At 42.3% G+C, this 23220-nt stretch overlaps 1 protein-coding gene and 1 pseudogene across 1 annotated transcript; both read left to right on the top strand.

Moving 5' to 3' along the window:
* Positions 1–23220, top strand: part of LOC105529217 — a 158505-nt pseudogene that overhangs the window by 126647 nt on the left and 8638 nt on the right.
* On the top strand, positions 6068–9832 carry LOC105529214 (putative zinc finger protein 56). The gene is made up of 3 exons (XM_011966309.1): positions 6068–6118; positions 8831–8957; positions 9774–9832. The coding sequence occupies exons 1-3, from the start codon at positions 6068–6070 to the stop codon at positions 9830–9832; spliced, it is 237 nt and encodes a 78-aa protein (XP_011821699.1).

Genomic DNA, 23220 nt, shown 5'->3' with positions numbered 1-23220 from the left:
ATGACAGAGTGAGGCTCCATCTCAAAACAAAACAAAACAAAACAAAACAAAAGTTATTGGAGTCCATCATTCTAAACTGAGCTTGTGTACTAGTTCCAAACAGACCAAACCAAACCAAAATGAGTCACTTGTGCTAAATGTGACATAATCAAACTGAAAATTTATGAAAATAGGTAGATCCTAAAACAGGCCAGGTTTATATTTTTCTTCTGCCAACAGGAGATTTCAACACAAGATAGCCCCCTCTAACCTTTCAAAAAATAAATAATAGGCTGGGTGTTGTGGCTCATGCCTGTAATCCCAGCACTTTGGGAGGCTGAGGTGGACAGATCACCTGATGTCAGGAGTTCAAGATCAGTCAGGCCAACATAGTGAAACTCTGTCTTTTCTAAAAATACAAACATTAGCCAGGGGTGGTGGCGGGCACCTGTAATTATGGTTAATTGGGAGGCTGAGGCAGGAGAATCACTTGAACCCAGGAGATGGAGGTTGCAGTGAGCTGAGATCATGCCATTGCACACCAGCCTGGGTGACAAAGCCAAACTTCATCTCAAAAAAAATAAAAATAAAAATAATAAAATAACCTGAAGTCCATGTTTCCACTTAAAAAACCTCACAGGATTTGACACTAAATAAGTACTTTTTTTTTTTTTTTCTTTTTGAGACAGAGTCTTGCTCTGTCACTCAGGCTGGAGTATAGTGGCATGCTCTTGGCTCACTACAACCTCCACCTTCAGAGTTCAAGCGACTCTTCCACCTCAGCCTACCAACTAACTGGGATTACAGGCACCTGCCACCATGGTGTGTCCAGAATTGGTTCCTTCTGGTGGGTTCTTGGTCTCGCCGACTTCAAGAATGAAGCCGCAGACCCTCATGGTGAGTGTCAGAGTTCTTAAAGATGGTGTGTCCAGAGTTTGTTCCTTCTGATGTTCAGATGCGTCTGGAGTTTCTTCCTTCTTGTGGGTTCGTGGTTTTGCTTGACTTCAGGAGTGAAGTTGGAGACCTTCGCAGTGAGTTTTACAGCTCTTAAAGGTAGAGTGTCTGGAGTTGTTTGTTCCTCCTGGTGGGTTCGTGGCATCACTGACTTCAGGAGTGAAGCTGCAGACCTTTGCAGTGAGTGTACAGCTCATAAAGATAGTGAGTACCCAAAAAGTGAGCAGCAGCAAGATTTATTGTGAAGAGTGAAAGAACAAAGCTTCCACAGCATGGAAGGGAACGTGAGTGGGTTGCTGCTGCTGGCTTAGGTGGCCAACTTTTATTCCCTTATTTGGCCCCACCCACATCCTGTTGATTGGTTCATTTTACAGAGCGCTGATTGGTCCATTTTACAGAGTGCTGATTGGTGCATTTAAAAACCTTTAGCTAAACGCAGAGCACTGGTTGGTGTGTTTACAATCCTTTAGCTAGACAGAAAAGTTCTCCAAGTCTCCACCTGACCCACAAGCCCAGTCGGCTTCACCTCTCAACCCCCCTCTAAACAGGACACCCCAACTGCTATTGGGAATTGGGCGATGACTGCTCTAGCTACTTCCTGTTGGATAATGGCAAAGAAGGGGCCCTGCAGTTGTAGTGTTCTCCAGAGGGGAACTCTTTAGGCCAGTCAAAGGGCCAGCAGCTCGGTCCAGGGGTCCTCAGTAGAAGTTGTTAGTTGAGCTCATTTGGGTTCCATTTGTAAGACCATCTGTAGCTTGATGGCCTCAATTCTAGAGGAATCAAATTTGACAAGGAGGTTAAAAATACAGGGCCTGAAGGTGAGTAATAGCAATATGGCTGCCACAGGACCTAGAAAGTGGAGAAGTCATGTTGCCCAACTCCAGAGGTTGGTATAAGAGTTTGAAAGGCATTGTCTGATTTCAGAAGCCTTTTCCTGTAAATACTGGTCGGGCAGCATCTTGTGCTATCCCTGACTGGTTAGTGTAAAAACAACACTCTTCCCCTAAGAAGGTGCAGAGTCCTCCTTTCTCAGCAGTGAGGAGGTCTAGGCCTCGGTGGTTTTGGAGAGTCACTGTTGCCAAAAAGTCTATTTGGGATTGTAGTTCCTATCCTTACTGGATAGATTTTGTTATTTCTTGCAAGCTGAGAAATCCTTTGAGAGTGTGTGGTAGTAGGATAATACATGCTACACTGTTTACTTTTAGCAAACTTTAGTTGAAAACATTGTAAGTTTGGGATTTTAATTTTTCTTTGCTATTAATAAGACCTCGTTTTGTCCATATTAACTTAGAATTAGTATAGATGGCTCCTTCCTGATTCTGTAAGTACTTTAAGGTTTGGCTGAGGGCAAGCAACTCGCAGGTTAGAGCAGACCAATTATTAGGCAATTTTCCTAACTCTGCTTCTGTAAGAGTTTCCTTTTCACTTACTGAATATCCATTGTGTCTTTTCCCCTTAATCGCCCAAGAGGAATCATCTATCATCCTCTCCTGAAGGGAGTTCCTCCTAAGTCTGGTCAGACCTTCGTATGGTAATTAAGATTTAGATCCCCTGTTAGGAAACTTGCTGGGTTAAGCATTTTTGATAGGAAGGCTATGGGTTGTCAGTGGCCTCGGTGCTTTACACTGACAACAATGTGGTATTGGGGTGATATAGGGTTACAGAGAAGACCTTCAATTATCAATTATAGGTTTTAAATTTACCCTGGCTTTTAAAGGAATAGGGTACACTGTTTTTTCTTTACTACTTCCATCTCTTTCTTTCTTTTTGAGTTCTTCTTTGTCTCTCTCTCTCTCCAAATAAATAAATAAATAAATTTACCCTGGCTTTTAAAGGAATAGGCACACTTTTTTTTGTTTTTCACTACTTATATCTCTGTCTTTGACTTCTTCTTTGTCTCTCTCTCTCTCTCTTTCTCTCTGACTCCGTGTTTGTCTCTTCCTCTCTCTGTCTCTCTCTTCAACTCCTTCTTTGTCTCTGACTCTCCCTCTCTCTCTCTACTTCTCTTTGTCTCTGTTTCTTCCTCTCTCTCTTTCCTTCCATCTTTGACTTTGTCTCTCTCTTTTTCTTTCTGTCTTTTCTCTTTGCTGGTTTTGGCAGGGTAAGACTGACACTTCCTTGGGTTTTTGCATTGTGTTGCAATAACTCCATGGTTTCCTTGTGATATTTAATGGGGGTTCCCCCAGAGGTTAGGAACTCCTTTTCTTTCTATACTGCAGCATGGGTATGTAGGATTAGATAAGCATACTTGCTATCTGTATGTACATTTATTCTTCTTCCCTTTCCCAGTTCTAAGGCTCGGGTAAGTGCCACTAGTTCTGCTAACTGGGTGCTAGTCCCTAGGGGAAGAGGCTTACTTTCAAGTACTGTCATTATGGCACCACTGCTGTCTTGGGTGGCCAGCTTTTATTCCCTTATTTGGCCCCGCCCACATCCTGCTGATTGGTCCATTTTACAGAGCACGGATTGGTCCATTTTAGAGAGTGCTGATTGGTGTGTTTACAAACCTTTAGCTAGACACAGAGCGCTGATTGGTGTATTCACAATCCTTTAGCTAGACAGAAAAGTTCTCCAAGTCCCCACCTGACCCAGAAGCCCAGTTGGCTTCACCTTTCAATGGCCTGGCTAATTTTTATATTTTTGTAGAGACAGGGTTTCGCCATGTTGGCCAGGCTGGTATTGAATTCCTGACCTCAGGTGATTTGCCTGTCTCAACCTCCCAAAGTGCTGGGATTACAAGGGTGAGCCACCACGCCCGGCCAATAGGTAAATTTTTGATGGTGATAGAGTGACATCAATATCTAAAGTTTTGATGTAGCTCTCAAAATTGAGAAGATGACCAAAAGGGAGAAATTGTTAAATTAATTATATTCTAATGCTGCCCGTTTTCACCTTTAATGTTTTTCAATAGGTTTCTTTTTCACATACTAAACTGAAATCTACCTTGATTTATAAATTGACTGCACCCATTCTTGTTCCAGCTGAAGTGTTTTGGCAAGTATAAGTATGTCAGCTGTCCAAATCATGTTCAAATAAGGCAAATTCTAAGCTGCAATCAATCTGGCTGTTTCTCTACCTTTCTTCCATTTCCTGTATGTCATTTTGCTTTTTCCACCATGTGGCTATGCTGGAGTATCTCTGAGCCTACTCTGGATCCACAGGCTATCTGATTTGCAAATCATTTTTTGCTCAATTTAACTGTGTTAAATTTAATTTCTCTAAAATTTTTTTATTTTACAAGTTTTCATATTATTTCTATGATGAAAAATAAATGTTTTTGGGCTTTGACTGTCTAAGTTCATCCCTCAGCTTTTCTTTTAAATTATTCTATGTCTGTTCAAAATGCTCCTGCAATTTTTCTTGGGTCTCCCTCTTTTATCCTGGCTGGAGTGTGGTGGTGTAACCAATTATCTCGCATTGCAGCCTAATCTGCTTGGCTCAAGCAATCCTCCTGCCTCAGCTACCTGAGTAGCTGGGACCACAGGTATGCAACATCATGCCTGGCTAATTTTTAAAAATTGTTTTCATGGACACAAGATCTTACTATGTTGCCTGCCTGCACCTGAACTCCTGAACTCAAGTGATTCTTTCAACTCAGCCTCCCAAAGTTCTAGGATTATAGGTGTGAGGCACCTTGTGCTTCTGCAATTTCTTGACAGGATTATTCCCAATAATAAACAGTACTATATGGGCACAAATCTAAAGAAAAACAAATCTGGCTTCTATTGTAATAGTATTATTCTCCAGTATTTCATGGGTCTGCAGAAGCCAATAGTTTGATCTATGGAGGAGTATAGATCAACAAACTCAGTTTATCCTGAGTTTCAGCCCAGCCACTTAGTAGCTGTTGGTCTTTGGACAAATTTCTTGATGCAAGTGAGTTGTATAAACCACACATGCAAAAAAGACAGAATAATATTCATTGCAAAAATTGTAGCAATTTTTCATCCCTCCTATATCCACGCCCATTGCCAGGTGCCTTTACAGATGTTCCCATTGAGATACAGAATCTGTTTTACAAAGCCTAACTCTGGCTGACCTTATTTGCTCAAGGCAGTAGAAACCTGTGAACTGACTGTGCTAGTTTAGGGAAGGGCTCAAACGGTCTTGAACACTTCTTTTTTCTTTTTAAAGTTTGGTAATGGCCGGGCACAGTGGCTCACGCCTGTAACCCTAGCACTTTGGGAAGCTGTGGCAGGTGGATCAGCTAAGGTCAGGAGTTCAAGACCAGCCTGGCTAACATGGTGAAACCCTGTCTCTAATAAAAATACAAAAATTAGCTGGGCGTGGTGGTGGGTGCCTGTAATCCCAGCTACTTGGGAGGCTGAGACAGGAGAATCGCTTGAGCCTGGGAGGGGGAGGTTGCAGTGAACCCACACGGTGCCACTGCACACCAGCCTGGGCAACAGAGCGAGATTCCGTGTCAAAAAAACAAAACAAAACAAAAAAACACAAAAAAACTTAGGCTACTTCCTTAAAGCGCCAGAAGTCCGGAAGAACATAAAAGCCGAAGTTTTAAAATAATTGTTATTATGTACTTTTCCTTCGTTAATAGCCATATAGTATATTATTTATAGATGCGTATGACCTTGTACACAAAGTTAAAGGCAAATACCTTCTGGGGTGGGCCTGGCTCAGCTCTGGGAGGAAGCCCTGCCTGAAAAGGCTGCAGCCTAAGCTGTCACTCTTCCTTCATTCAGCCCAAGCTGTCACTCTTTCTTCGTTCAACTCAGCATCTGGTCATATTTTCTATCACTCAGGGCCTGAGGAGGCGGGGACTTAAACGTCATCCAATCAGGGATGAATGGCTAAGAGCCGTCCAATCAGGCCCGCAGGTAGAGCGGCCAGGGCGGCTTCCGGGATTTGGCGGGGGCTTTGTCTCTTGCTGTAGCGGGAGCTTCTGGTCTCTGTGGACTAGTGACCTGCAAGTATTGGGAGATCCGCAGCTAAGACGTCAGAACCCCCTGGAAGCCTTGAAATGGTGAGAGTGCCGGTCCGACCTCCCGGGAGAGGGGAGGGGCTGGTTAGAACTGTTGGGAAGTGACTAGCGGGACTCAGGCCTCCCAGCAGTCAGCTCCACAATCTGCGCCCAGAGTTTTTGACCAGCTCAGCCTCAGTCCCCTTCAGCCATAAGATGGCGGTTGCGCGGACAGCCGGCCACCGGGGCGTCCTGTCTCTTCCTTGGGTAGTGACTGTGCCTTGGTCTCGAGCGCTCTCTGGGCAGCTCTGCACCCGCAGGGCGGCGTCTCTCCCAGATTGCGCAGGGATCACGGTGGGATCGTGAGGGGAGAAGCCTTTTAAAAATTTGTGGGAGTCGTCGCAAAAATATTGAAGAATTTAATCAAAGAGTTGTTAAAAAATTATAGAGCACCCCTATGGGTTGTAGTTTGTGGTCCATTAGAGCGGCTTGAAGAAAATACTTTTATACGGTGCATGATGAAAAAAAAAACAAACCCAAATTCAGTAGTTAGGTACTGTTCGTAGTGTCCTAATTTCCACCTTAGCCTACAAATTTGCTGGTTATGTAATCAGAGCTTAATTGGCTGTTTATAGTTGGATAAGCCTGAATTTCATTTCCTCTAATTTAGTAATTTATAAAAAAATAAATAAATGCATTTGAGTTAGATTTTTTTAAAAAAGTAGGAATCCAGGGACTAGATTTCCACCTCAGTCTAATTCCATGTCACTTAACTATTTTCACACTCCGCGGAGGGCTGATGATGGCCTACGTATTTTTTCTTTTCTTTCCTTTTTTTCTTTCTTTTTTTTTTTTTTTTTTGAGACAAAGTCTCACTCTGTCGCCCAGGCTGGAGTGCCCTGGCCCAATCTCGGCTCACTGCAACCTCTGCCTGCCGACTTCAAGCGATTCTCCCGCCTCAGCCTCCCGAGCAGCTGGGACTACAAGCACACGCCACCATGCCTGGCTAATTTTTGTATTTTTAGTAGAGACGGGACTGTCACCATGCTGGCCAGGCTGGTCTCGAACTCTTGACCTTGTGATTCGCCCGCCTCGGCCTCCGAAAGTGCTGGGATTACGGGTGTGAGCCACTGCGTCTGGCTGTGCCCTGCACTTTTTAGGTTTTTCAAGCAGGGTCTCAATTGTACCCCCCAGCCCTACTTTTCTCCAGCCTAACTCTGGCTTGAAGTAAAATACTAAATTACCAGCACCTTCTGACAATTCCAGACGCCAGTTTTTTCTCGCCAATTCGCATTCTTAACTTTGTGTGTGTGTGTGTGTACTTTTTTTTTTTTTTTTTTGAGACGGAGTCTTGCTCTATTGCCCAGGCTGATGTGCTGTGGCTCACTGCAACCTCCGCCTTCGGGTTCAAGCGATTTTCCTGCCTCAGCCTCCCAAGTAGCTGGGATTACAAGCATACACCACCATGCCTTGCTGATTTTTGTATTTTTAGTGGAGATGGGGTTTCTACGTGTTGGTCAGTCTGGTCTCAAACTCCCGACCTCAGGTACTCCCCCATCCTAGGTCTCCCAATGTGCTGGGATTACAGGTGTGAGCCACCACGCCCAGCCAGCCTATAATTTACTTTTTGGGAACAATACTTTTTGGGAACAATATTTCAGCAGTGATGCTGTGTTCTTCTGGGTGTATCAGCACATCATAAAAATTTGTCCTACTGCTGTTGATGTTCACTTGGATAAGAGCTCTCTGACAGATTGTTTTACTATATAGTTAACTATTTTTCCTTTGTTTTATTATTTTTCTTTTTTGAGGCAGGGTCTCACTTTGTCACCCAGGTTGGAATGCAGTGGTGCTATCTTGGCACACTGCAACCTCTGCCTCCTAGGTTCAAGCCATTCTCCTGCCTCAGCCTCCCAAGTTGCTGGGACTACAGGCAACCACCACCATACCCAGCTAATTTTTTTTTTTTTTTTTGAATCTCCTCATTATTAAGTATCTTTATGTAGCTGATCTGTGTAAACTATCAAATTTAATCTGGCAGCTGCTCCTCTTTCTTAAGATTTCTTTGCATATATCTGTTCTTGGAAAATGAATACTTTCATCTTCCTTTATAGTCCAGAAAAACTAGGAAAAACACAGGTTCTTCCACATACTGGATGTTTGATAAAATATTATTCTTAGGCCAAAATCATTGGCATTACTGGTGAGCTTGTTAGAAATTCAGAAACTCAGGCTTTATTCCAGATTATCTGGAAGAAACAATCTCCATTACAAGATCTCCAGTTTATTGTACACATTAAAATTTGAGAGATAGCTTCCAACTCAACATATTTTTTTAGTCTCAAAAATACACAGAATTCATTCTCTATTATGGAAATATAGCACTCAAAAATGTATATGCCTGTGCTCATGTCCTTAATTTTATGCTTTATTATCCAGAAAATTATCATATATAAACTGATGTTGTGGATCTTATTGCACTGTTTTTTCAGAGTTAGAGAATACATCAGAGAATATTTCTGCATTGAAAATTATTTTCAGCTGGGTGTAGTGGCTCATGCCTGTAATCCCAGCACTTTGGGAGGCTGAGGCCGGTGGATCAGCTGAGGTCAGGGGTTTAAGACCAGCCTGGCCAATATGATGAAACTCGGTCTCTACTAAAAATACAAAAATTAACTGGGTGTGGTGGCAAGTGTCTATAATCCCAGCTACTTGGGAGGCTGAGGCAGGAGAATCACTTGAACCCAGGAGGCAGAGGTCGCAGTGAGCCGAAATTGCACCATTGCCTCCAGTGCAAGACTCTGCCTTAAAAAAAAAAAGAAAAAAGCATTATTTAATTGGATGATTTCAGTCACTCCTGTAAGTCAGAACCTGTTCTCTTAAGTCTCTCTTTTCACCTTGAGTCAAATTAAAAATTCTGCCCTTGGCCACCTGGTAAATGTGTGTGTGTGTGTGTGTGTGTGTGTGTATGTTTTTCAGGGACCATTGACATTCATGGATGTGGCCATAGAATTTTCTCTGGAAGAGTGGCAATGCCTGGACACTGCACAGCAGAATTTATATAGGGATGTGATGTTAGAGAACTACAGAAACCTGATCTTCCTGGGTGAGAACAACTTCAATACACAATTCCTAACATACTCTGTTTCTTTTTCTTTTTTTTTTTTTTTTTTGGTAAAATGTTTTTTGGTAACTGATGCTTTACATAAATGAGTTTCACATCACTGTTTTTGAAGAAAATCTTGAGAATTTGTCAGTGTAGAGAAGGATTTCTTCAAGATAAATTTCTTGAAGTTTACCTTGATCTGAACTTTCCACATTCCTGAGCAGACCTGTATTTTTTACTCTATATTAGTGATAATTTCAAAAGTTAGTGACATAAAATATTGTTGCCCGCACCTTAAAATATAATTGTCACCACCAGCTTTTGATTCAGTGGTACTAGGTAGTGAAATTATTATTATTATTATTATTATTATTTTGAGAAGGAGTGTTGCTGTTGCCCAGGCTGGAGTATAATGGTATGATTTTGGCTCACTGCAACCTCTGCCTTACCGGTTCAAGAGATTCTCCAGCCTCAGCCTCCTGAATAGCTGGGACTACAGGCGTGTGCCACCAAACCCAACTAATTTTTGTATTTTTAGTAGAGACAGAGTTTCACCATTTTGGGCAGGCTGGTCTTGAACTTCTGACCTCAAGTGATCCACTCTCCTCGGCCTCCCAAAGTGCTGGGATTACAGGCATAAGCCACTGTGCCTGGCCCATTTTCTAAATATTTAGAAATTATTCTTATAAATGAGAATTTTGGGGTTAATGTGCTAGAATAGGCTATTACGTTCTCTTTACTGGGGACATTATTTGAAGAATATAAGCAACATTCATGTTATTTATTTTTAATAAAACAGGTATTGCTGTCTCTAAGCCAGACCTGATCACCTGTCTGGAGCAAGGAAAAGAGCCCTGGAATATGAAGAGACATGAGATGATGGCCAAACCCCCAGGTAGGTGAGAATGAACACAATGGACAACACAGATCAGAGGTCCAAAGATTAAGGAGAAAGCAGTCCTTGCAATAGAATTTGGGAAGCTGTGTTACAAAAAAAATAGTTTCAGGAAAGCCTGAGATTTTAAAAAATTTTGCTCTCACATAAGGGCGTCTTCTGTCTTATGCTTTTTAATTCTCTAAGGATTCTACTTTCCCTTTTGTGATCTTCCTTGAAGTTTACAGTGACAGCCAAAGTCATCTTCGTGGCGTATAAAAGACTGCACAATCTACTTTTTAATATTTTCAGGTGAACCATAAATATCTGCATAATTTTATGAAACTGTATGTTAGGACGGGCAAATGTCTCACGCCTGTAAACCCAGCACTTTGGGAGACCAAGGTAGGTGGATCACCTGAGGTCAGGAGTTCAAGAACAGCCTGGCCAACATGGTGAAACCCCCTTCTCTACTAAAAATACAAAAATTTGCTGGGTGTGGTGGCACATACCTGTAATCCCAGCTACTCGGAAGGCTGAGGCAGGAGAATCACTTGAACCAAAGAAGCAGAGGTTGCAGTGAGCCAATATCGTGCTATCACACTCCACCTTGGGTGAGAAGAGCGAAACTCCATCTCAAAAGTAAAAAACAAACAAACAAAAACTATGTTAAACAATGTTTTAAGTTCTCTTGTTTTTTCATGTTGGAAATATGGAGAGTAGTGATTTCTGTTCCATTTGATTTTTGTTTTTCTGCATAATCCATCCTGTTTTTATTAGTATAATCTTGAAATTCGGTTCGGAATTATTAAGTATGACATCCTCCTGGTTTGTTCTTTTTTGTCAAGATTACTTTGGCTATTTAAAGTTTATTGAAATTTCATGTAAATTTTAGGATTGTATTTTACATTACTATGTAAAAGATACTACAGGACTTTTTTTTTTTTTGAGATGGAGTTTCGCTATTGTTGCCCAGGCTGAAGTACATTGGCCTCATCTCAGCTCACTGCAACCTCTGCCTCTGGGGTTCAAGCAATCCTCCTGCCTCAGCCTCCCGAGTAGCTGGGATTACAGGCACGTGCCACCTTGCCCAGCAAATTTTTGTATTTTTAGTAGAGAAGGGGTTTTACCATGTTGGCCAGGGTAGTCTCGAACTCCTGACATCAGGTGATCTGCCCCCCTCAGCCTCCTGAAGTGCTGGGATTACAGGTGTGAGCCACTGAGCCTGGTGTTTTGTTTTTTTTGTTTTTTGAGATGTAATATTGCTCCTGTCACCCAAGCTGGAGTGTAATGGCGCTATCTTGGCTCACTGCAACCTCCACCTCCTGAGTTCAAGTGATTCTCCTGTCTCAGCCTCCTCAGTAGCTGGGATTATAGGCATGTGCCACCACACCCAGCTAATTTTTGTATTTCTATAGATCAGGTTTCTCCATGTTGGTCAGGCTGGTCTGGAACTCCTGATCTCAGGTGATCCACCCACCTAGGCCTCCCAAAGTGCTGGGATTACAGGCGTGAGCCACCATGTCTTGCCAATCACATGTGTTTTGCAAATATTTTACCAATTTCCTTTGAAGAGAGAAGTTGTCACTCTTGAATTTTTTTTTTTTAATGTGAAGAAATTTTGAAGTGTTGTGTAAATTTTTCTTTTCTTTTTTCTGTTGCTCATGCATTTAATGTCATATATAAGAAAATGGTGCCAAGACTAATTTTATGTCCCTCCCCTATGTTTTTTCTAAGAGATTTGTTTTTTTTTATGTCTAGTATTTTATTAAAAAATATATATATATATATATTTTTTACAAGACGTCTTATTCTGTTACCTAGGTTGGAGTGCAGTGGCATCATCTTGATGCACTCCAAACTCTGCCTTTCAGGTTCAAGTGATTCTCCTGCCTCAGCCTCCTGAGTAACTGGGATTATAGGTGCCTGCAACCTTGCCCAGCTAATTTTTGTATTTTTAGTAGATACAGGCTTTCAACACATTGGCCAGGCTGATCTTGAACTCCTGACCTCAGGTGGTCTTCCCACCTTGGCCTCCCAAAGTGTTGAGATTACAGGAGTGAACCATCGCTCCCGGTCCTAAAATACTTTTTGTATATAGTTCAAAGAAGGGATCCAGCTTTATCAGTAGATATCCAGTTTTAAGAATTATTATTTGAAGAGATTATTTTTTCTCTATTGTGTGCTCATGGCAACTTTGTGAAAAATCATTTGGTCATATACAGAAGGGTTTATTTCTGAGCTCTTTATTCTTTTTTTTTTTCTGTTGAACTGTCTTTTTGTTAGTATCACATTGTTTTTGTGATTGTAGCTTTTAATATGTTTTGAAATCAGGAAGTATAATACCTATTTTTCAGGGGATGTTTGGCTAGTTATAGTTCATAATCAAATTAAAAAATTTTAAACAACATTTTTGTTTAAAAAAAACAACTATGCTATTAGGATTTTTATAAAGATATTAAATTTGTTCACCCCTGTAGGTTGTATTGACATCTTAACAAAATTAAAATTTTTGACCCTTGAGCAAGAATATGTTGGAGTGTGTTTTATTTTTATTTTATTTTTCTAACTTTTTTTTGGAGACAGGGTCTTGCTATGTTGTGCAGGCTAGCTTCAACCTCCTGGGCTCAAGTAATTCTCCTACCTTGGCCTCCAAAATTGTTAATATTATAGGCGTGAGCCTCCACGCCTGGCCTGTGTGTTTTATTTTATATATTTTTGGATTTGCCTGTTTTACTTTTAATTCCTAGTTTCATTCTGTTTTGGTCAGAAAACACACAGTGTATAATTTTGGTCTTCTTAAGTTTATTTGTTGTTGTTGTTTTGAGACAGAACCTCTCTCTGTCACTAAGGCTAAAGTGCAGGGACATGATTCTGACTCACTGCAACCTCAGCGTCCTGAGCTCAACTGATCCTTTCATCTCAGCCTCCTGAATAGGTGGGACTACAGACATGCCTGGCAAATTTTTTAAATTATTTGTAGAGATGGGGTCTCACTGTGTTACCCAAGCTGGTCTCAACCTTTTGGTCCCAACTGATCCTCCCACCTTGGTCTCCCAAGTTGTTGGGATTGTAGGTGTAAGCCACTGCACCTAGCTGGTATTTTTAAATGTGGTAGCACTTGTTATGTATCCTAAAAGAAGACATCAGGTGCAGATAAAAATACTGTTTTTTTTTTTTTTTTTTTGGAAACAGCCTCACTCTGTCACCCAGGCTGCAGAGCAATGGTGCAATCTTGGCTCATTGCAACCTCCACCTCCCAGGTTCAAGTGATTCTCATGCCTTAGTCTCTTAGACTCTTTATAGGTTCTTTTAAACAGTCTGGCAATCCTTTTGTTTTATTATGTTTTACTGTGACACGAATTCTCTGTTCCTCAAATGAATTTATTTTAATGGTCAGAACCTGAAAAGAGTAACTACTGAAAACATTATGCACCTGATAAGAATCATTACTAGAGATTGGTACACTCCACATCCAATTTTGATTAGAGAATGCCAAACAACCAGGTGCAGTTCCTATGCACAGTGGTGGAAATTTATATCTAATGGACACGTTAAAAGGTGTTCCTTCATCTGGTTGAGCTGGAAATCTGTCATCATTAGGGACCGGCATGAATGCACTGCCATTAGTATAAATCTTCGCTGAGGAGTCCATCCATGAAACAGATCAAATAAGAGGGGGAAATGGTACATATGCCCAGTAGGTGTAATTTCCGAGTTGCTGCAGCCTCGGATATGCTTACCACTGCAGTAACTACCAGAATGGCAGCCAAGATAATATTACTCATAGTTTTTGGAATCCCTTTGTCCTTCAGGTGTCTCTCAACCACTTTGGACATTACTTTTATCTGACCCCACGTCAGTGGGGTGGAATTTTTAGTATTGGGGAGTTATAGGGCGAGGCTGTGATGTGAAGTTGGGATTATAAATTTTATTAGTCAGGTGATGAGCCTTGCGCTTCGATTTCTGATGGCTCTTCACCTTTTGTTTCTGATGGTTCTTCAGGGCTGGAGCCATGGTACAATTTCAGTGGATGGGAGCGAACCCAAACAGGTTGTTGTTCCTTTCCTGGGGAGACACAAGCGAAACCCCTACCCCATGTTATTACAGTGCCTAATTCCCATTTATTAGTTTTTGTGTCCTTCCACCATACTCACTTGCCTTTTTGTGGATCAAATTTATTACTACTAAAGTGTTGTTCTGCTGCTGTAAAAGGTTGGTTCTTAGCCAAGTTTAAAAAATTTAATGTGAATAGAGCTAAATTTATCTGAGCATGGGGAGTACTGGCATCCCCTTTCTTTTTGTTATCTTGTTTGCGAAGCTGGTCTTTGAGAGATTTATTAGCTCTTTCCACTAGTGCCTGTCCTTGAGAATTATAGGGAATTCCAGTAATGTGAGTAATGCCCCATGCTTGAGTGAACTTTTTAAAGGCAATGCTGGTACAGCCGGGACCATTATCAGTTTTAAGCTTAGTGGGGCAGCCCATACCTGAGAAACAGGAAAGAATGTGTCATTTAACATGAGCAGTACTTTCTCCTGTTTGGCACGTGGCCCAGATGAAATGGGAAAAGGTGTCAACTGTTACATGTATGAAAGAAAGTCTCCCAAAAGCTGGCAAGTGGGTTACGTCCATGTGCCATAGTGCGTTGGGGGAAAGGCCTCGAGGAGTAACTCCCGAAGGAAGTGGCTGTAAAATTAACGCTTGGCAAGAGCAACAGTGCCATACTATGGTTTTTGCCTGTTCACGTGAGGGGGAACTTGCTTCTGAGTCCTGCAGCATTGGCATGAGTTAGGCCTTGAAAATTTTGCATGTCCGTGAAAATGGATGTGACTAAAGCATCAGCTCTGGCATTTACAGCTGAAAGAGGTCCTGGAAGAGATGTATAGTCTCGAATATGAGTAATGTTAAAGGGGGCAGAGCACGCTCTGATTATTGTCTGAAATCTTTAAAAAAGTGAAAGTAAACTTTCATCAGGCAAAAATTTAACACCATTTCTATGTTGCGTGCAACATGCATGATGTATGCAGAATCGGAAACAATGTTGACAGGCCCAGGAAAATCCTCAAGGACAGCCATAACAATGATAAGTTTAGCTTGCTGTACAGAAATAAGTCCTGTGTTACGAACGTGTTCCATGTTCCTGTGGCCCTGTGTACGCAGCACAGCCATTAGAGAAAGCATCAGTAAAAACAGTAACGACTCCAGTTAATATATTAGGTAAAATCCAGGAAGTGAGTTTCAGGAACTGGAACAATTTTACATTACTGTAATGATTATCAGTTATATCAGGGAAACTGGCCAAATTTACTTGCCAAGTAACACAATTTGTAAAAGCTTGTTGGACTTCTTGACGGTTTAAGGGAACAATAATTTTTTGAGATTCCTGTCCCAAAAGTCATAACAGACAGGAGCAGGCTTGTCCAATAAGGGTAGAAATTTGGTCAAGGTAAATAGTAAGTGTCCTTAGAGAGCTATGGGGAAGAAAACACCATTCAATTAAATCGTGTTCCTGAATGATAAATCCTGTTGGAGAGTGTTCAGTGGGAAAAATTAAAATAGTAAAAGGTAATTTCGGATTGATTCTGGCGACCTGAGATGTTGAACTGTTTGTTCAATGAACCGTAACTCAGACTCAGCCTCAGGTATGAGAAAACTTTTACCGTGTAAATCTGGATATCCACGTAATGTGGCAAAAAGGTTAAACATAGCATATGTAGGGATGTCCAAAGAAGAGCGAATCCAATTAATATCCCCAAGTAATTTTTGAAAGTCATTTAAGGTTTTTAAGGAGTCTCTCTGAAGCTAAACTTTTTGTGGTTTAATCACCTTGTCTTCCAACTGCATGCCCAAATATTGAAAAGGAAAAGAAGTTTGAATTTTTTTCTGGTGCGATAGTCAAATCTGTTTCTGAAATGACCTGCTGAATGACAGAAAAGCAGGAAATCAAAACAACACACAGAGGCCGTGCAGAGGATATCGTCTATATAGTGAATGATGTAACATTGGGGAAACTGATCCCTGACAGGTTGAAGCACGCGCCCCACAAAATACTGACAAATAGTGAGACCATTAAGCATGCCCTGTCATAGGACTTTCCAATGGTAGCGTGCAGCTGGAGCAGTTGAGGGAAGGGACAATAAAAGCAGATTTTTCAAAGTCCTGAGAGGCCAGTGGAATGTTAAAAAAGCAATCTTTAAGATCTATGATAATTAGAGGCCAGTACTCAGGGAGCATAGAGGGGGAGGTTAAGCCAGGTTGTAAAGTCCCCATAGGTTGAAGTACAGCATTAACTGCCCTGAGGTCAGTGAGCATTCTCCATTTAACAGACTTCTTTTGGATAACAAAGATAGGTGAATTCCATGGAAAGAAAGATTCCTCAGTGTGACCCAATTCTAACTGTTCTATGACTAAATTATGGAGAACCTCCAGCCTAGTTTTTGGGAGCAGCCACTGATCCACCCAAACCGGTTTCTGAGTTTTCCAAGTTAAAGGGATGGGATCTGGAGACTTGACAGTGACCACTTCTAAAAAGAATAACCAAGCCCTTTTGAGTCGAATTTATAGGAAGGTTGAATAGCCTCAGTAATACCTTGAGCCAATTTTCCCAGACCAGTGCCTTGAACAAATCCCATTTTTGTCATAATGTTTTACTTTGCTCCCTGTAGGTAGCATGCATAAATGAAATTTGTGCACCCCATTGTAAAAGAGCTCTTCTCCAGCGATTAACTGGAATAGGTGTAATTAGAGGGCAAATGGTACCAGTCTGTCCCTCCGGGCCAGCAAAATGTAAAATAGTGGAACTTTCATAAACCTCAGTGGCCTGACCAACTCCCACCAATCCGGTGGATGCACATTCTTCAGTGACAAGGCCATTGATGTAAAGCAATAATAGAGACATCAGCACCCGTGTCAATCATGCCCACGAATCTCTTTCCTTGTATATGTACAGAACAAACAGGTCAGGTGTCAGAAATTTTGTTAGCCCAGTATGCCACTTTACCCTAATGATCCGTACTCCCCAAACCTCCAGTTCTTTTATGAGAACTGGATCCGAGTGGAATGTATGGCAGAAGAAGAAGTTGAGCAATTTGATCTGCCAAACCTTGCCAAGGAACTGCAGAACTAATGATAGTGTATTTACCCAGAGTAATCAGAGTCAATTACACCAGTATGTACCTGAACACCTTTTAAATTTAAGCTTGAGTGACCAAGCAATAAACCAATAGAGCCAGGTGGCAAGGGCCCAAAAATACCCGTGGGAACAGTGATTGGTGACTCCCCAGGCAAAAGGAAAATGTCCCTAATATAGCAGAGATCTACTGCAGCAGATCCCATAGTGGCGGGGGACAAGCATTGAACCGAGATCCTTGTTGGGGTTGTGACATCTGTGCTTGTGGGGCAAATGGTTGTAGTGGAAACTGTGGTTGGATTGATTGGTTGGGCTGGGAATGCACCCATCTGGCTGGAAGGCCAAGGCTGGGAGTTGGGGAATGCCCCGTTGTTTGGAAAGGCCTGGAGCTGACCCCTCTTCCCGTTTCCCTGGTTTTGAAGTGGCTGTAAAGGGTTGCCATCAATGTCGAATTTTGAGTGGCAGTGAGCTGCCCAGTGATTGCCTTTATGGCATCTTGGGCATGGTGTGAATGGTGGGACTTGCTGTTGTATGGCCTTTTGTTGTACAGGGTGGTGGTCTGAATGCCGAGGACATTTTTTTCTGGTATGTCCAGATTGGCCACAGTGAAAACAATTACCAGGAAATTGTCCAGGCATTCTAATGCTGGCCATAGCCTGAACCATGGCCATAGCAGTATGTCAAGTTCCGCCAACACACTCACATGCTTTAATATTAGATGTGATTAAATCACTTCCTGGTGGGATTTTACCTTTTACAGAACGAACAGCAGCCTGACAGTCTGAATTTGCTTGTTAATAAGCCATGAGTTCCACAACCAAACATTGGCCATTTCCATCAGGAATAGCCTTTTCTACTGCATCCTGAAGACAGGCAATGAAGTTAGGGTATGGTTCATTTTGCATTTATCTAACGGTTGTAAAGGATGGACATCTGTTGCCATCATCCTGAATCTTATCCCAAGTATCCAGGCAGCATTTTCAGAACTGTTCAATGACTTCATCATTCAATATAGTTTGGTTTGTAATTGCAGCCCACTACCCCATTCCCAGTAACTGGTCAGCTGTGCATTAACGGGAGGATTAGAGCCCTGATTAAGGCGGACTCGATCCTGGACAGCATCAACCCACCATGTCCTAAATTGTAAATATTGAGATTTAGATAAGACAGATTTTGCTAGAATTTCCCAGTCATAAGGCACCAAACGTTTTATCTTCCGCTAAGGATTTTAAGGTGGAACAGACGAACGGGGAATTAGTACCATATTGTTTAACCGACTCTGAAATCTTTAAGGAATTTGAAAGAAAAACTTTCCCAAGTAGCAGGTCATAAGTGGACCCCACCAGGGTGTAAAGGATCAGACCGAACAGCAGGTATGGCAGGAACTGGCTGTGCTGCAACAGCGGGCCCTTGTTGCACCAGCTGAGGAGCCTGATCATTGAGCTGCGGGTGTGGAGGAGCAGCGGGATCAGCCACCTGCTGACCTTGGTCAGCGGGCTGTGACTGATCCTGCACAGCTGGAACAGGGGCGGCTGGAACAGGAGTGGCTGGAACAGGGGCGGCAGGTATAGGAGATTGTAGAATAACAGGAAACTGCCATGCCTTGGGATCCCCATCTTCCCTTGCCTGAGAAATGACCCTCATAAGAGGGGTGTCATTCTCAGGAATGTATGTAACCTGTTGCCTATGGGTAGCAACAGCAGTTGTGACTGGACCAGAAGCAGAAAAGAAATTGGAGTTTTGAATAGAGAAGAAGTTGAGAGCCTTTAAGCCAAGCTGATGCACAGTTGCCTGCTTTGCAGGTCTTTCAGGGGCCTGAACTTCAGGCTGTTGCGTGGACTGCAGGACCTGAATTCCAGACTGGTGAACAGACTGCAGGTCAGGCTTCTGTGGAGCCTGATGCATAGGAGGAAAGGCAGATATAGTGTTGAGGGCCTCATTACCAGGCCGAACGGGGATAGAGTTGAGAGCCTTATAACCAGGCAAAACAGATGGATGGTTGAGAGCCCTACAGCAGGACTGAGACAGTACAGGAGGTTCCAGCTGCATTGGCTGCTGATAGTACATTTCAGAGGGATTTTTTGGATCTAAGGTAAGGAGATCTTTCATAAGGTCCTCATAAAGCAATACTGGGGGCGTGGTAGGCTGTAGTGTATTTGGTGGTGCCAAAGGAATATCAGAGTGGAAGTTCGTTACTAAAATGACAGCCTCAAGTTGTGCGGTGTCCTCTGGAAAGAGAGTACTGAGGATTTCCTCAACCTCTTTGGAGGAGAGGAAAGGTAGAGTACCCTCCATTTCTTCCTCCTGTGGCTGCAATGATTCTAAGATGGAGTGAACCGAGGACCAAACTGTCCAAATGGCCGGCAGGATAACATGTCCCCTTCTATGAGCGATTTTAAACTGTCAGCCCACCTCTTCCCAATCTTTAAGTTCTAGAGTTCCCTCAGTTGGAAACCAAGGGCAAATGAGATCGACGACCTCAAGGAGTTCAATTAGCTTGTCAGAGGAAACTGAAATTCCTCCTTCTTTAAGAAGGGTTTTTATGAAGTTTAAATAGGCCGAGTACTTAGTACTGGCTTGTCCCATGGTGTCCCCGAGATACTCTGAGTGCCCAAGCTTACCACCAAGCTTAATGACCGCAATCCTCAGCAATCTGTCATTGAAAGCCCTCCACTGGGTCCCACACTTAAAGCGCAACTTCACACAGTGAATCCACGTTGGAGCACCAGATGTTACAGGGCTTTGTGGGTGTTCTCCCCATGTGCAGAGATGATAGATTGTAAGAAATAAAGACACAAGGCAAAGAGATAAAGAGAAAACAGCTGGGCCTGGGGGACCACTACCACCAAGACACGGAGACTGGCAGTGGCCCCAAATGGCTGGGCACGCTGATATTTGTTGCATACAAGGCAAGGGGGCAGGGTAAGGAGGGTGAGCGGTCCAGGTGATTGATAAGGTCAAGCAAGTCACATGATCATGGGACAGGGGGCCCTTCCCTTTTAGGTCACCAAAGTAGAGAGGGAAGACAGCATACGTCAGTGTTTGCTTTTATGCAGTTATAAGAAAGATCAAAGACTTTAAGACTTTCACTATTTCTTCTACTGCTGTCTACTAAGAACTTCAAAGAGGAACCAGGAGTATGGGAGGAACATGGAAGTGGACAAGGAGCATGACCATTGAAGCACAGCACCATAGAGAGGGGTTTATGCCTCCGGATGACTGCGGGCAGACCTGGATAATATCCAGCCTCCCACAAGAAGCTGGTGGAGCAGAGTGTTCCCTGACTCCTCCAAGGAAAGGAGATTCCCTTTCACCATCTGCTAAGTAAGGGTTCCCAGGCACTGGCATTACCGCTTGACGAAGGGGCCCTCAAGCAGCCCTTATGTGGGCATGACAGAGGGTTCACCTCTTGCCTTCTAGGTCACTTCTCTCAATGTCTCCAGCACCTGACCCTATACCCACCGGTTATTCCTTAGTTATATTAGTAATACGACAAAGAGTAGTATTAAAAGCTAATGATTAATAATGTTTATACTAATGATTAATAATGTCCATGATCATCTCTATATCTAATTTGTATTATAACTATTCTTCTAATTATTTTCTTAATTATACTGCAACAGTTTGTGCATTCAGTCTCTTGCCTCGACACCTGGGTAATCCTTCACCTACACTTCTTTTAGAAATAAATTTTTTTTTTTTTTTTTTTTTTTTTTTGAGATGGAGTCTCGCGCCGTGTCACCCAGGCTGGAGTGCAGTGGCGCCATCTCGGCTCACTGCAAGCTCCGCCTCCCAGGTTCACGCCATTCTCCTGCCTCAGCCTCCGAGTAGCTGGGACTACAGGCGCCCGCCACCACGCCCGGCTAGTTTTTTGTATTTTTAGTAGAGACGGGGTTTCACCATGTTAGCCAGGATGGTCTCGATCTCCTGACCTCGTGATCCACCCGCCTCGGCCTCCCAAAGTGCTGGGATTACAGGCTTGAGCCGCCGCGCCCGGCCAATAGAAATAAATGTTTTATAGTGCCTTCAAGTTTTCTCTTTTATTACTAATATTTTATCTTGTTTTATTTTTATTACAGAAAGGGGGATATTAAAATATCCTACTGTAGTTATATTGCTCTCTATGTGTTTATTTCTGTCAATATTTGCTTTATATATTTGAAAGCCAAATGTGAGATACACACACAGGCGTGCACACACACACACACAAATTTGTTATGTTTCCAGTAAATGAATCTATTCTTGTTTAAAATCCTTCTTTGTCTCCTTGTAGATTTGACTTAGAATACATTTTTTAAAATATGACAGTTTTTTTTTTTTTTTTTTGAGACGGAGTCTCGCTGTGCTCCCAGGGTGGAGTGCAGTGGCGTGATCTCGGCTCACTGCAAGCTCCGCCTCCCGGGTTCATGCCATTCTCCCGCCTCAGCCTCCCAAGTAGCTGAGACTACAGGTGCCCGCCACCACGCCCGGCTAGTTTTTTTTTTGTATTTTTAGTAGAGACGGGGTTTCACCATGTTAGCCAGGATAGTCTCGATCTCCTGACCTCGTGATCCACCCGCCTCGGCCTCCCAAAGTGCTGGGAAAATATGACAGTTTTTGACTTATAGCTCATGTAATAATATTATTTTGATCTCTTCTGCTCTCATTTGGTTAATATCTGCATAGAATGTTTATGTCCGTCTTGCCACTTTCAGTCTTTTTTTGTCATTAGATCACCTGGCACTTGCATGAAAACAAGTTGGATTTTGGTTTTTAAAATTTTTTAGTAAATCCTTTTATTGCAAATATGTCCCTTGATTGGAAAGTTAATTGTATATATATGTATTTAAATAATTTTTCTGAAACAGAAAATCTTAATAATTTTTTGTTATATTTGATTCTTGTATTTTTGCCCCTCGTTTTCTCTCTTTCTTTCCTCTTTTGTGTCCGTTTCATTTTTGTGTTAATGTGCTTTTATTTATTCTGTTTTGTGTATCTAAACATATATTCTTTGTGTTACCTTGGGGTTACACAAAACTTCTAAAAGATATAAGGATATATTTTAATCTAGTAAAAAATGAACTTTAGTTGAATACAAAAATTCTTCCTCAATTTTTTATTTCTATATTCCCTAGAATTTTTAAAAATTTTGTAGAATAATTTACAGTGTTTTTGCACGATTACAATAATGGTAAGACATTCATTTTTGTGAATGTGCAGAAAATAATGTATTTGTATATGATTATGTGTTATTTTCTTTTTTTTTTCTTTTTTTTTTTTGAGACGGAGTCTCGCTCTGTCGCCCAGGCTGGAGTGCAGTGGCACGATCTCAGCTCTCTGCAAGCTCCGCCTCCAGGGTTTACGCCATTCTCCTGCCTCAGCCTCCCGAGTAGCTGGGACTACAGGCGCCCGCCACCTCGCCCGGCTAGTTTTTTGTATTTTTTAGCAGAGATGGGGTTTCACCGTGAGAGCCAGGATGGTCTCGATCTCCTGACTTCGTGATCCGCCCGTCTCGGCCTCCCAAAGTGCTGGGATTACAGGCTTGAGCCACCGCGCCCGGCGTTATATTCTTTTTCTTTTCTTTCTTTCTTTTTTTTTTTTGAGATGGACTCTCGTTCTGTCACCTAGGATGGAGTACAGTGGTACAGTCTTGGCTCACTGCAACCTCTGCCTCCCTGGTTCAAGTGATTCTTCTTCCTCATCCTCCTGAGTAGCTGGGACTACAGGCGCTTGCCACCTCGCCCGGCTAGTTTTTTGTACTTTTTAGTAGAGACAGGGTTTCACCGTGTTAGCCAGGATGGTCTCGATCTCCTGACCTCGTGATCCGCCTGTCTCGGCCTCCCAAAGTGCTGGGATTACAGGCTTGAGCCACCGCGCCCGGCGTTATATTCTTTTTCTTTTCTTTCTTTCTTTTTTTTTTTTTGAGACGGAGTCTCGCTCTGTCGCCCAGGCTGGAGTGCAGTGGCTTGATCTTGGCTCACCACAAACCATGCTGTCTCTTATACACATCTAGATGTGTATAAGAGACAAGCCTTTAACCAATCCTCAGCTCTTAAGAGACATAAGATAATTCATACTGGAGAAAGACCTTAAAATGTAAACCATGTGGCAAAGATTTAGCCAATCCTCAACCCTTCCTAACATATGATAATTCATACTAAAAGGAAACCCTACAAATATGAAGAATGTGGCAAAGCTTTTAACTAGTATTCAACCCTTAGTAAACATAAGATAATTCATACTAGAGAAAAACCCTACAAATGTGAAGAATGTGGCAAAG

The sequence above is a fragment of the Mandrillus leucophaeus genome, unplaced genomic scaffold (genome assembly GCF_000951045.1).
Source record: "Mandrillus leucophaeus isolate KB7577 unplaced genomic scaffold, Mleu.le_1.0 Scaffold755, whole genome shotgun sequence".
Lineage (NCBI taxonomy): Eukaryota > Metazoa > Chordata > Mammalia > Primates > Cercopithecidae > Mandrillus > Mandrillus leucophaeus.
This window is presented reverse-complemented; position numbering and strand designations above follow the sequence as displayed.